The sequence below is a fragment of the Eptatretus burgeri genome, chromosome 5, assembly GCF_056783735.1.
Source record: "Eptatretus burgeri isolate ZD-2024b chromosome 5, Ebu_testis_v1, whole genome shotgun sequence".
NCBI lineage: Eukaryota > Metazoa > Chordata > Myxini > Myxiniformes > Myxinidae > Eptatretus > Eptatretus burgeri.
This window is the reverse complement of record NC_140965.1, coordinates 40,927,874-40,942,648: the sequence shown is the minus strand read 5'-3', so window position 1 is coordinate 40,942,648 and position 14,775 is coordinate 40,927,874. Positions and strand designations below refer to the sequence as shown.

General features: G+C 42.0%; 1 protein-coding gene across 5 annotated transcripts in view; it reads right to left on the bottom strand.

Annotated features, from left to right (window-relative positions):
- The window catches only part of LOC147026302 (netrin-G1-like), a 241,804-nt gene that overhangs the window by 221,738 nt on the left and 5,291 nt on the right, over positions 1-14,775 (bottom strand). For all 5 annotated transcript variants that reach the window (XR_015058278.1, XR_015058277.1, XM_085881589.1 and 2 more), the window contains exon 2: positions 11,633-12,778. Coding sequence is in view for 3 of the 5 variants with exons in the window: in XM_085881589.1 (XP_085737715.1) it covers positions 11,633-12,004 (372 nt within the window). In the remaining 2 variants the exon portion in view is untranslated. The remainder of the gene's footprint in view (positions 1-11,632; positions 12,779-14,775) is intronic.

Below are 14,775 nucleotides of genomic sequence, written 5' to 3'. Positions count from 1 at the left end.
TATTATACTTTGAAATGAATTGCAAGGGCATTAGTAGACAATGGACAATCAATGTTGTACATGGGATTTGAACCTCTGATCCAAATGCTCATGTTGAAATACCAAAACAGGCCAATCCAAACAAGACCTTTCTGCCTCGAAGGTTATTTCATCCTGTTGGGCAGTTTCTTACCCCAGAGACAGATCGTCTGAAACTCCTTTCTTAATCCAAGGTTTATGATCTTGCCTCATTAGGCATCTTTATATTGCTCCAATTGGCCTAGCAGAGGCAGGCATTGACAGAGGCAGGTTTCTCCCTGGCATTGACATCATGCACACATGGATGATGCTTCACACACACACACACACACACACACACACACACACACACACACACACACACACACACACACACACACACACACACACACACACACACACGGAGAATAAATAAGGTGCAAATCGCCGCAAGTTGATTTTTCACACACAAACAAATGTACAAAACTAGTGTCTTTTCTCTGAATGTATTAGCCAGGTTTCAACAGCCAACTCCCATTGTTACTGGTTTTTTTCTCCCAAAATGGAGTCTGTATCATAAAATGGAATATCCGTGGAGTTGTTCCCTCTATGTTGATTGTAATCTTTGATTATTTTAAGCCTCTCACTTCATTATTTATTCCTTAAGAGATATGAATTATTGAGACAGCTCAAAATAGATAGATTCATACCATCTCCTTCATTGCAATTGATGCTGCATGGACTCATGAAACTATAGTTCGACCAGGGCTTGCACCTGAGATGACTCCCAAGACTGGAACTGAATGCTATCCTCGCTTGTGCTCGCAGTCTTTCCTCTCTTATCCAAAGACAAGTGCGATGACAATAATCCAAACACGAAGACACAAGCTCCAAAGTATTGCTCGGATGCGTATTGGCCTTGACCTTGCGAAAGATCCAGAGTTCCTGCCACGTTGACCACTAACAAGGGTTTTAGCACATAGAAATTGTCACAAGCAGCCAAAACAGAATAAAGTATTGGCCCTTAGAGTCCAATACAAACAAGCAAGAATCCCTTTAAGGACCAAGGAGACAAACAGTATGTCCCTATACTTTGAGGTGGTGTTTCTCCGATATTTTCCCTGCAATTTTAGATTGTTTTATGTTTCTACATTGGAATTGTAGCTAACACTGGGTAAGAGCTTTTGGCATTTCCGTTATTTTTCTTTTGATTTTTTGTTGATTAGAAAAAGTTGTATTTTTCATCATGCATACTCTTGAATTTAGATTTGGGAAAAAATTGAAAGTAAGCCAAACTAATAATAAAATTGGACTTGTATCTCAAAATTACTTTCAAGATGTTTGTGGCCCTCAAAGGGTTAAAACATGTCCAGGTTTCTAACCATTGTTTTGGCACCTGTCACCAACACGAATGTTGAATCTCCAGAACATAATACAATTACCAGACATAATCATTACCAAACAATTAACAGACATAATCTGTTTAACAGAACTTTCCTCCTTCAAGACGTCTCTGACTACCTAGTATCTCTCCCCGTTTACTCCCTCCTCCGGTATGACAGACCTGAGCCTCGTCCTGGTGGAGGTGTTGCCCTCTTCATCAAAAACTCTATTCCTCACTCTCCATGCACTGCCCTCACTCCCCCAAACTCCCAGGAATACCTCTGGTTATGGCTTCCTCTCTGCTTCCACCTCATGTTTATATGTGTGTTGTACCATCCACCAAACAGTGATGACTCCATTTACACCTCGCTCACCGAAAACATGGACCAACTTCTATCCTCTCAACCCAACTCTCTCTTCCTCATATGTGGTGACTTCAATTGTCATCATTCCAGTTGGCTGGGTGTGGGTACCTCTCTCACCTGCCATGGCACTTCAGCAAAAGACTTCTGTGGCTCATTGGGACTGACACAATCTGTCAACTTCACAATCTGGATCTCAACCAATCAATCTCCATCTCTTCTGGATCTGATTTTGACCAATTTCCCTGAAAATATCTGCCATTCTTCCTCTGCTAAAATCGGTTCATCTGACCACATGCTTGTCAAAGTAGACATCTCTCTGGCTGTTATGAGAGAACCACTTCAGTGCCGTCGAGTCTGGCATTTCACTCAAGCCGACTGGCAGGGTCTGCAAGCAGCCATCAAACTTCTAGACTTGTCTCCCATCGCTACTTTCTCCAACAACAACTCTTCCTGGGAATTCTTTCAAAGAAACTTACTCTCCCTCATGCACAGATTTATCCCCTCTCATTTTCAGTTGTCCTACCCTTCCTCCCACCCTTGGTTTACTGAAGCTTGTGGCGAGGCAGTTGTCCTGAAACAACTTGCCTTTGCCTCATAGAAAGCAAATCCAACTGAGGGTAATCTCAGTTCCTTCCATAAAGTTCGGAACAAGTGTGTATCTACCGTCAGGAGAGCCAGAAAACAACATCTTTCTCATCTCAAGTCTGAACTCTCAAACCTCTCTCCCTCCTCCAAATCCTGGTGGCATCTAATCAAATCTGTTTCTGATGTGTGCTCCCCTTCCATCCCCTCCCTTACCTCAAATGACCACACAGCTGACACTGCACACCAAAAGGCTAAATGCCTAAACTCCATGTTTGCTTCAAAATCTTGTGTCCCAAACCCATTGCTTTCTATACCCACCTTGCCCAGTCACACCCAACTGTCCCTGGACTCTGTGTCCTTTTCTCCCGACAAGTTGGAAATTTTGCTGTCAAACCTCGACTCAGATTCTGCAACCGGTCCAGACGGCATCAGCCCATGTGTCTTAAAAACCTGCTCTGCTGCTCTTGCTCACCCACTCTTTGTTCTATTCACTCTCTCATTTCCTCAAGGTAATCTGCCATCTGCTTGGAAATCAGCTAATGTTACCGCTCTGCATAAAAAGGTACAAAAAAGATCCCTGCAACTACAGACCAATCAGCTTTCTCCCAATCATCAGCAAGGTCATGGAATCCATCATCGCTTCTGACATTAAATCCTTCCTCTTCTCCAATGGCCTGATTTTCGATCATCAATTTGGTTTCAGACCAGGTCACTCTACCCTCGACTTGCTGCTCCTGCTTTCCCCAACAATGGATGGAGGTCCTCGATGCCAGACATGAGATCAGAGTAAATCCCTAGACATATTGCGTGCTTTTGATACGGTCTGGCACCCTGCCTGCTCACCAAACTCTCTTCCTGTGTTATCTAAGGCAATCTACACTCAGGGCTCACAGACGTCCTGTCCTTTCACAGTCAACGTGTGGCCCTCAATGGAATTCTCTCATCCCCTCTTCCTGTCCAGGCTGGAGTTTCTCAAGGCAGTGTTCTGGGCCCTGTGGTTTTCCTCAATGATCTCTCTGACTCTCTGGAAAATCCTCTATATCTCTTTGCTGATGACTCCACCCTCTGCCGTACCATCTGTCATCCCTCAGATCGGCAAGCAGCAGCCTCTTTACTCTCTGCAGATCTGGATAATATCACAAACTGGTCCAACACTTGGAACATGTCTTTCATTCCCGACAAATCTCACACTCTCATGATGTCTCTCTGAAAGGATCATCTGGAACCCCCCCCCCTCCCCCAATCGACTTTCTCAACAATCCTCTTGAAGAAGTGCTGTCGTTCAAGCTTCTGAGTTTCATTCAAGCTTCAAGCTATCTGCCATGATCTTTCCTGGGAAAGCCACATTTCCAAGCTGGCCTCCAAAGCCAGTAGCCGACTGGGCATCCTCCGCCGTGCAAAGTCCTTCATTGGTACACCTGAGCTCCTGACCACTGACAAAACTTTCATCCACAGCCTGATGGAGAACTGCTTAAAACTTAGACTAATCAAAAGAAAAATTTATATCAAAACAGCTGTGGTTCAGTTAGAGTTTATAATAAATGCATTGTTTGTGAATTAAACTTGAAGTACAATTACGAGTGAGTAAGCAAAGCAACATAATTACGTCAACAAATTTAAAAAGGCGTGAGTTCAGTCATTCTGAAGTTATGATTAAATACCCGTGCACCCGAAAACATCTAATCTCAAAGATATTTTACATCTGAACATAACCTATCAATCATCACCAAAATAAATGCTAATGTACGACGTCGTCGTCATTGTTTGTCTGGAGCACATGGCATCAGTTCTCACAGGGATACAGCCGTGCCATTGATGCAGTGCCCCCTGTAAGTTGGAGCAGGAATTTGGAATTTTGTTCAGGGAGCTGGCGATGGCTCGCCTAGTCTTTGCAAAAGACAGTGGGATTGTCAATGTCCACCAACTAATGCCGGCAGATGGGGTGCCAAGTTTAGCGTCCATCCAAGAGAAGGTACACACTGATGCATCGCTCTGCCTGAGGAACACGAGGGTGACAGTTTATTGCAAGGTTGAGATTTGAACACAGATGAGACAGCTTAGAGATGAGCATGTTAGTACTTCCCTGCGAGGCCCATGCAATTTAATAAATCTCGGCAAAGAATTGTGGTCATAATGATGAGAAAATTAATTCAGTTAAAGTTAAAATATATATATATATATATATATATATATATATATATATATATATATATTAAAGTGATTCTTCACCATTGAGAAATAGGGCCAAAACCGATAAAAAGCATGATATCTTAAAAGTTGTCGACGGATTCGTACGAAACTTGGTGGATGAGTTTGGTCGGTGACAACAAGCCGGTTACATTTTGAAGGTCCAGATCCAGATCTGGCCTATCAGTGGGATACAAACATAAACTGTTCAGCCTGGTGAAGGTATGCACCCTTCCGAGTGCCGTTGTAGTTTTTATTAGATGTTCAGTGGCCGGCAAAAGTATTCACATTTTGATGCCACCTGAGCTTATTTCAGGATGCTTTCAAATCAAACTTAATGTTGTCGTCACAAACATTCCAAAGTGATAAAGCTAAAAAATGGAGATAAAATGTGAATAAGTGAGATTAACAGAGAAAAATCAGATGCTTCGCAGTTGCATAAGTATTCAAAGTTTGTCAAATTAACCCTAAATCACTTTTGGAGCAAATTATTTGTTTGAAAGGTTAATAAAAAAATAAGTGTAATAGGCTTCACCTGTGTGTAATCAGTGGTTTAACCTAAAAATTAAGCTCCCCACTTATCGAAGGAGTTTTAAGATGAAACTCACTTGGTCAGCAAACAAGACAAGCATGAAGACCAAGGAGCTTTCCAAAGAAGTCAGACATAGAGTGGTGGAGAAGCACCGCTCAGGAGAGGGTTATAAGAAGATTTCAGTCACTCATTATCCCTTTGAGTGTAGTGAAATCTATCATAAAGAAGTGAAAGACGAATCATACCACCCAGATTCTACCCAGATCAGGTCGCCCATCCAAGCTCAGCAGACGGGCAAGCAGGAAACTGGTTCCAGATGTCACTATAAATTCATCAATGACTTTGAAAAATCTGCAAGGGTCTATGTCTGAGATTGGGCTCAGTGTGCCTCAATCAACAATATCACATTTCCTTAATAAAGCTGGCCACTATGGACCAAAGGCAAGAAAGAAGCCATGACTGAAAAATCTCAAAGCTTGTGAGGAGTTTGCAAAAATTTTTATGATCTGAACATCTGAACATCTTTATGATACTTCAGGCATGTGAAAAAATGTTTTGTGGTCAGCCAAGACAAAAATTGAACTTTTTGGTCTAAATTCAAAGGGTTACATCTTCCGCAAGCCTAACACTGCACATCACCCAGTGAACACAATCCCTACTGTCAAGCATGGTGGTGGCAGCATCATGTCATTGGGGCTGCTTTTCATCAGCAGGGACTGGCAAGCTTGTCAGGATAGAAGGGACAATGGACGGTGCAAAGTACAGGAGAATCCTTGATGAAAATCTGCTTGAGTCAGCCATGAATCTGAAACTGGGTAGGAGATTCACGTTTCAGCAGGACACTGATCCGAAGGACAAAGTAAAAGCCACAGTGGAGTGTCTGCATAAGAAGAAAATGAAATTGCTCGTTGAGCAAGGAATTGCCGGAATAACTTTGTCATATCTCCATGATCTCTGAAAAAACAAAAACCTGGAAATCAATTTGGTTCTTATAAGTCGATAGTGCTATTGTTTAATGAGTTATAGCACTTAGTTTGGTCATGATCATAACTTGGAAGTCAATTGGACTTGAAATGGCGTTTTTATCGCAATTTGAAAGTTTTGACGCGACCCCCCCTGATATTCGACCCCCGACCGCTAAGAAGGGTGTTGGTGTGACACCACAATGAGACATATGGTTGGATGCAGAATTGGAAGATGCACATTTTGGATTTGGTTTGAAGTCGAGATGACCATTTTAGTGGACGTTATTGCGAAAATAAGAATTTCGGTTTTTCGGTGACCTTGACCTTGACCTTTGACCCAGATTCACCAAAAACGACAAGTGTCTAAGTTGGACCATGGCCGACGTCTGTATCCAGTTTGGTCATGATCGCTGAAACGGTGTGGCTGCGACAGGGTAAACAAACACACAAACAAACAGACAGACACACAGAATGACACACACAACCGACCAACATAATTGCCGAAATCCAAAGGATTCCGGAAATTAACAAATGTTCTTGAGAGGCCCAGTCAAAGTCCTCACTTGAACCCAATTGAACATTTATGACGAGGCTTGAAGTTTGCAGTCCATCGACGATCCCCATCAAACTTGGCAGAACTAGAGCAATTTTCATATGAAGAATGGGCAAAGATTTCACCATGTCACTGCGTAAAGCTGTTAGATACCTTCCCAAAAAGACTCGTAGTAGTCATTGCTGCAAAAGGTGCTTCCACCAAGTACTGACCCAAGGGAATGAATACTTTTACAGCCAGTAAATTTTGATTTGTACATGTTGTTTTTTTGCAGGTATTCCTTACATATAACCTCCTTCAACTATAAGTGTTTAGTTTGATCACTTCAGTTGTGAATAATACATTTAATTTGGAAAAAAAAATTCCACATAATTTGTAATTCATCAAATGTAGCATTATCGGTAGGGGGTGAATACTTTTGCAGGCCACTGTACCATACTCTTCACAGAGCATTGGTGCTGCTGCTGACGCAGTTCATTGGCAAGGGTTATACTGAGTGGTTTCCCATTGTCATTTTTCCGTGCTCCATCATATTAAATGCTGAGCGTCAAGCAAGGAAGCAGCACAAAAAAAAACCTAAGTCTTTGGAATGATATGGTAAGAGTTTGAATCAGTGACGCCCCCAGACTCACAGCAGACATTCCAGCCAGTAGGCCAGGGATGTTTGACCCGAATAGCTAGTTCAAATGAGAGAGTTCATGAAACACCTTACCTCACGTAGTCTTGAGAAAAAGGACATGGGAAGGATCTTTCGAACTCTTGCTTTGCATTTTAGAGCACGGACTCGACTTCCGAGCACGAGCCACCATTTTGTCTGAATCTGCCCCCAACCTCAGAGTGTGAGTGACAAATTTGATTGGTTGAGATGGCGTAAAGTTTTGCCAAAACACTGCTAAACTGGAGGTTTTTGGGGAATGTAAACACGACGATTCGTGTTCTACAGTGTTCAAAATATAAAATTTAATTTAAATTAAGTAGTTCCTTGATCAGACTGACAGACAGACTGAACCAATTGCTTAACCCCACTTTGCGCTATGCACATGGGCAATTATCGCCCTATAATTTGACAACCGCATTTGTTTGTGTGACTTGTATGCACTCCTGAAGCACAGAGAGAATAAATTGAAAAATAGTGATTGTTTGCATCAAAACAGCTCGAGGTTTGCATGGGAAGGTTCAATGTGATGAAACAATTCATAATCCCAGGGGTTCAGGGTGTGGGGAGGACAACAATTTCCCATGTAAATCAGTAGGGCATAGCACCACTCCCAGTAGGAGATAGTATGACAAGTCATATTAAAATATGCCAATTCTGGGGGGAATTAACCCATCTGTAATTATTAGGGGTGGGGTGACATTAACCAGTCCATACTTATTGTTGAGTGGCTTATGGGGTTGGGGGAGGATTAATCCATCCGTAATATTTTTTTGGGGAAAGGGGGAGGGGTGGAATTAACTCATACGGAATTCTTGGAGGGGGGGGTATTAACTCATCCGGAATTCTTGGGGAGAATTATCAAATCCGTAATTCTGGGGGAATTGAGTACTCCATAATTCTAATATGCTACACACATTATATTATCATGTGATAGGCCAAATAGCCTCCTTACTTATTTCATTGATTAAAGTTGTACAGGAGCCGGAGCCTGCAGCCACTCCTTACATTTAGTGCAGTCCCATGGAGACTGCATATCATTTGTATATTACTTTCCATTCTGAATTTGGAATATAAATATCGAAATGCAAGTGGTTTGATTCCCAACAAAGAATCACCTTTGGAAATGGATGCATGGAGGTGAAAGTCAACCTCCTCCCCTCTCCCCGCTGAAGGGGACATGTGACATACAAAGGTAAATCGACCAAAACTCCGTTATTTCATTATTTAACTTCAATTTGATTAAAATTTGAAAGTTATTTTTGTGACATTGACCTAGCACGTGTGAAAATTATGTGGTTCAGCAAATATCGGGGCAATTGGCTCAGGAAAGATTGGTGTTGGCTTAAGATCTGAGCATCTTGAGTTTGAGCCCCTGTCAGCTGTTGAACTAACACCAGGTGAGGTGGACTCAACCTGGCATCCTTCTGAGGTTGGCAAAATGAGTACCATTGTTCTGATAATAGAGGGCATTGCATCAGTGGCACAGCCACGCCCCTAACCAATGATGCAACAAGCAGTCAAAAAAGGCTGAACGCAAAGGGACTCCTGGTAATATCCACTTCCCACAAATAAAATATGGAGGAAACAGTTTGTGGATTTTTATACTGAAAACAATAAATTATTTAAATAATCAACACCAGTTCCACAAATGCAAATTACAAGAAACAACACTAAAAGTTGCAAATTAGTGAATATGTGAAATTAGTTTGCATCAGCTTTTTCCCTTGCTTGAAAGTCTGAGTGGGTTGAGAATGGTGCCATGGAACCAACTTTCAACAGAACAGCATGTGAAGATCCAAACTCTGCAAGAAGAATGGCACACTATGAAGATAATAGCAGAAAAGCTGAAGATCTGCCATTAATGGTGTGAGGTACACTTTGCAACACCTGAAATAAACTGGCTCAGTAAAAGGCAAGAAAAGTCCAGGAAGACCCAGAAAAACCTTCACAAGGCAAGACAAACACTTGAAGTTGCACAGCCTACATGATAGAAGAAAATCAAGTTAGCAGCTGACAAATGAAATGAGAGCAGTTCTGAACATTAATATCTCATCTAGCACTGTGTGCAGAAGGTCTCCATGGCAGAGTGGAAACAAAGAAACCACCGCTGAGATCACAGAATAAGATTAAAAAAACTGAAATTTGCAAGGCGATACAAGGATTGGGCGACTGAGCAATGTAATCGGATACTCTAGTCTGATGAATCAGACTTTGAAATTTTTGGATCCAAGAGATGCCAGTTCGTAGGCCAAAGACCAACAGAACATTATGACATGCAATATTTGCGGCCAACCATTAAACAAGGGAGAGGTTCAGTGACTGTCTGGTTTTGTTTCTCCACTATTGGTATGGGAAAGTTTCTTAAAATCAATGATACCAACAAAAGAGAAGTGCAAGCAGATACTGCAGCACAAAGCAGTTCCAAATGAAAATCATTTTGTCAGAAGAGGATTAATATTCCGACAAGAAAATGAACCAAAACACTTCCAATATAGCAAAACATTTTTTATACAGCTGGTGTATTCCAAGTAAAAGAATGGCTACCCCAGAGTCTGGACATGAGTCCCAGAGGCCATATGGGATTACCTGGAAACAGAGAAGAACTAGAACGACACTCAGTAGAGCGCATACCCCCACCAGGCTGAACAGTTTACATTTCGTATCCCACTGATCGGCCAAATCTGGATCCAAAATCGAATCGGCTTGTTCATGTTACCCAACCAACTTGTCCACCTAGTTTTGTCATAACTCATCCACAACTTTTTGAAATATCATGCGATACATCGTTTTTCATCCCATCTCTCAATGGTGAAGAATCATTAAAAAAAATTCTCATATCTGGATCCGGATCTTCATCAAAACCATAAACTGTTCAGCCTGGTGGAGGTGTACGCTCGACCGAGTGCTGTTCTCGTTTATTTAAGCAGTTTATTTTGCACACATTTGTAAAGGCTGCTAATTTACAATAATAAACACATATTCCTGTTATTACTAAAAACATGATGAATTTACATTAAAGTACATCATATCATTGGAATAACCAAAACTTTTGCACAGTACTCTATGCTGTATATACGTTTTTCGTGACATGGTTCACCTGAAAAGAGCAACACAAATAATTAGGTCATGATTTTGTTTTTTAAATGAAGTCTAAACGAGACGATAATTCAACTTCTATGGCAGATAAACTCCTTCAGACAACTTTTTATTTTTCCTTCTCAACAGGATCACCCGAATATAACCGGCCAAAGGTGCAGATTCTGTTTTAAGTAATGTACAAGCATTGGTTTTGCAGACATATATTCCACTCCTCTTTGCATTTCAGCTTGTCCCTTTTGATCACACAAACTTTGTGGAATCAGAAATAATGAATAATTGACACATCTCCTTCTCATATAATGGACGACATGACCTTTCCTTTTTGCTGTATGGAATGTGTGTATTAAATATGTATGATAATTGGATCATGATTGGTATTTCTGTAAATGTGACACGTTGTGCAGAGACCTTTGAAAAAAATATATATATGCGAAAATTATTTTGTTCGTTTCTTTACAATGATGACTTGCATCGCATGCAAACAGGTTATGTAAATTCAGGGTATCCCCTCCTTTAAAAGTTTTAATCCTAAAATGGGTTGATCGGGGTCGTCATGTTTGCAATCGAAAAAATCATCACCAAGATGTGATCTGACGTTCAAAAATTACAATGCTCAAGTCAAAATGTCATGACGCATTAATCTGAAAACGTTCAAACTTTTCTATTGAAACAGTTATACATTATCTTGCTACACTATATCACGGGCTACCCTGTGTATCACGAGCATTGTATAAGATATATTCAAAAATAGTAGATTTCATCGGCTGTTCAGGACGTACAAAAACACACTTCCAACATGTCATGGAATGAGGCCTTCAAAATGACGATTCCATGACAAAACTTCTCATAATTGTTGCACTCCATCAACGGATTGGGTGACCGTTACAGAGCAGAAGCTTTCCTTGATATCACAAGGATCGGCACTCCGACCCTCCGAGATGGATAGGCCAAGATGGGCACTCCCGCCTTTGTGCGTTATTCTCTGAATGTATTGTGTTTATGTCTGAAAAATCACAGAAAAAAAAAATGGCTGGGCTAATCACCAAATTTTACATATGTGCTGGGGAAGCCCAGGTAGCCAGGTAGCCCCTGCTAGTATGCCATTCCTTTTTTGTTGCAATGATCACATATATGGTGAATTTTCACACGTCTTACAAAAGTTCAAACTTTTACATTTCATGTAGCTTACTATGTTAATTAGTTACCTAAAGCTGGAAAGGAATGAAGAAAAATAATTCCTGGAAGTGGAAACTCATCAAGACAAGATTGGGTAAGAAAAACTTGGAGAGAGCACATGTGTGCACCTACCAAGTTGCAGAAGCGCTCGCGTTGATGTCCACAGGTCGCATCCATAGGATCGACATGAACCTGTGACAAGCGGCCCAGATCGATGCTCTCGGGCTGACAGGCGACCAGCTCCCAGTTGTCCGTACCCCGTTCAACGTCCCATCCGACGGCCCGTCGACACGTGTCATAGTGAGCACGCGCAACACCTCCACAGTAGGACAGTGCAAGGCATGTGGCGAGCACGAGCCAGATGGGGCCCGGGAGCATGACCCGACCTGCACGAGTCTCTGAGAATTGATCCAGGGAAATAGCAATGTTTTTGATGGCTGAACCAGTATGGAGAGCGGATGTTTGACTCTCTTGCATCTTCCTAACTCTTCCTGCTGTACCCATGTTTTTGGGGTTATATTCTTCAAACTCTCACACTATGGGTTACTGTATACCATGCAAGTTATAATCCCTCCATAATTTGGGGGAAAAATTTACCCGTTCTAGGAATGGGTTCTTTGCCAATATACTTTTACCGACTTGTATTTCAGTGGCGTTATTTTTTTTTTTAATTTACACACTAACTTCAATAAAATTATATTCCTGTTGTGTTGCCTTTTTATGATTATGATGCTAAGGTCCAGTTGGTCCATTACTCGATATTCCTATATAAATTCCTTCCCCAAAGTTCACAGCAGAGAGCGCTGCTGGTCATCACGCCAAACATGAGGGAATGCCGTGGAACTTTGACCTCAGACCTTGGAGGTATTCCACAATCCTTTCAGTACGGCCACTGTACGGTTTCTCTGGTTGTCTGCAAATAACCTCGTTTATAAGCATCGCCCAAAACCCTGGCCCAAGCCGAGAGTCTGGAAAACACCGGAGTATCATCTCAGTGAGAGCTGCTCTTAAAGGTGTGACAGAGATACGAGACAAGGACCGTATGCATTTCGTGGAATTTGCAAAAGCAAGTGTGTCCAGAAGTCGTAGATTCAATCTGCTATCTCAAAATAGACAAATTGGATCCCAGCAAAACTTTGGTTTCTCGACGTGTGTTGAAACTTGTAGAATCCAATGAAGCTCCTTTTGCATGAGGCGAGCGACGAGATGGGTGAGGATGTCCTATGGATTGATGGGTTGACGAAGCACTCGACCAAGCAAGGATTCACCTCCCCATTCCTGCAGGATGCACGAGACACAAAGATCATTCAGTCACAACCCATGAGACAAATGTTCAAAAACGAACCTCATTTACAGTTGCAATTAGCGGTGTTGCAGCAGAAGGGTCAACTCAGCAGACCTTGCATGCAACGAGTACAAATAGGGTATAACAGAAGGGGTGTTAAAAGAGGAGGTTCAGGGAACATAGAAAAGCTCATGAAGAAACATTGTGCATAGGCTCAATCAAGTATAGAAGTTAACACGTTGCTATTCCTGTCTACAAACCTGTGAATCATCACACCACAGACCACACCTCAGGTATTTAGAGTATTTTACGGGGTATCGACACATCGCGCATTCGCTCGAGGAAACCACGCGAGTCCCCGAGCGCAAGAATCACACAGTTAAGCACTCCGAGTTAAACAAGAATTATTTGATGCCTGACGTTTGGGCGAAGTTATGGTTATACCATAGCCGTTCGTATTGACCTGCAATACAACTTTTTGACAGCAGCATCACTCAGATCTCTTGCCTCTCATCAATCACCTTTACAATGTACGCATCATGCAAATGCACCAAGAAGCTCCACAAACCTGCTCAGTTGGTCCCTCCACAAGCATGGCCTTCTCTTCCTTGTACCGTGGGTTAAGTGACCCCAAAGGACTCTTTCAAGGCTCGTTTTAAATCCCAATTGCATCAGATACGCATTAAAATGGGAACCCCATCGAATGGGATAAAATGTCATGATAAAAATGGGAACCCATAAAATGGGACCCCAGCACAGGTGTTGACTGTGCACACCCTTTATATTATGTATATATATATGATTATTATTATTATTATTATTACCTTCCATCCCATCTCAGAGAATATTCTTGCAACACTGCACTTGTAATATTCCCAATGCCCCACTCACAAACACTAACCCAACATACAACCCCTACCTTTGAACTTCTCAGAATTTCCATTCCTCCATGTCCCTTCCCAAACAGGTCTCCACCCTCCACCCACAATAGGCAGGTCAGTAACGTGTGAAATTTAAGAACTTTCAAGAAATTTGTAGGGTCAATACATCAACAATATTATCAATCTCCATGCAGCATGTATCAAGTGTGTTTAGTTTGCAAAATAAGAATACGTCAGGAAAAATGAAAGCTGAGGAATTAACTTGGAGAATCACGCAATGGATGCACAAACTCCGAGAGATCTCATTTTATTCTCAATTGATTACGGTTGCTCTTCATAGCCAAGGATGGTCCTTCGCATATGACCTGTAAACACCTCGGTCTGTGAATTTGTTTGCGGTCTTGGAGTTGCTGCCTGAACAGCAACCACACTCTGAGATAGTGTAACCTGATCGACTGTTGGAACACAACTAATGCAACCTGGTATGAAGGAATACCCAGAAGAACAGACAACCTGCTACCAGCAGTTGAGGTCTAGGAATTTGGAGTTTGTTCTGGGTGCCGACAATATCTCACCTACTCTTCGTCCAAAGACACCACGGGATGTTTAACATGCACAAACTAATGCTCATAGTCCTTGGTGAGACAGGAGAGGGTGAAGTGCTAGCAGAAGTGGTTTATAATTCGGACACATCTTGATGACATCACAGCTTTGTGCTGCACTGCCCCGTCTGCGAGGCACCGATCTGACAGTTTGTAGGCAGGTCGAGAATGGAACCCAGACGAGACAGCTCCAAGGTAAGTACACTACCTCTGCACCACAATGTCAGACGTTACTCCGAATAAAAGCGAAGGGAACACAAACCCACGTGGTAATAAGGAGTGCATGCTCGCATTAATGAATACAAGTTAGGGGCGCACCACATCACATAAGCTCAGCAGAGCGGGCGCTCTTTGCGAGCACAGGATCGATGAGCCTGGCTCTTCAATACATCCATAACGTAAACCTTAGTAAAAAATAAAAAAAACCACTCCCTGGGTCGAGTCGTGATTGAACTGCTCCGAACTCCATGAATGCAGAAAAATTGGTTCCAACGGTGCACATGCGTG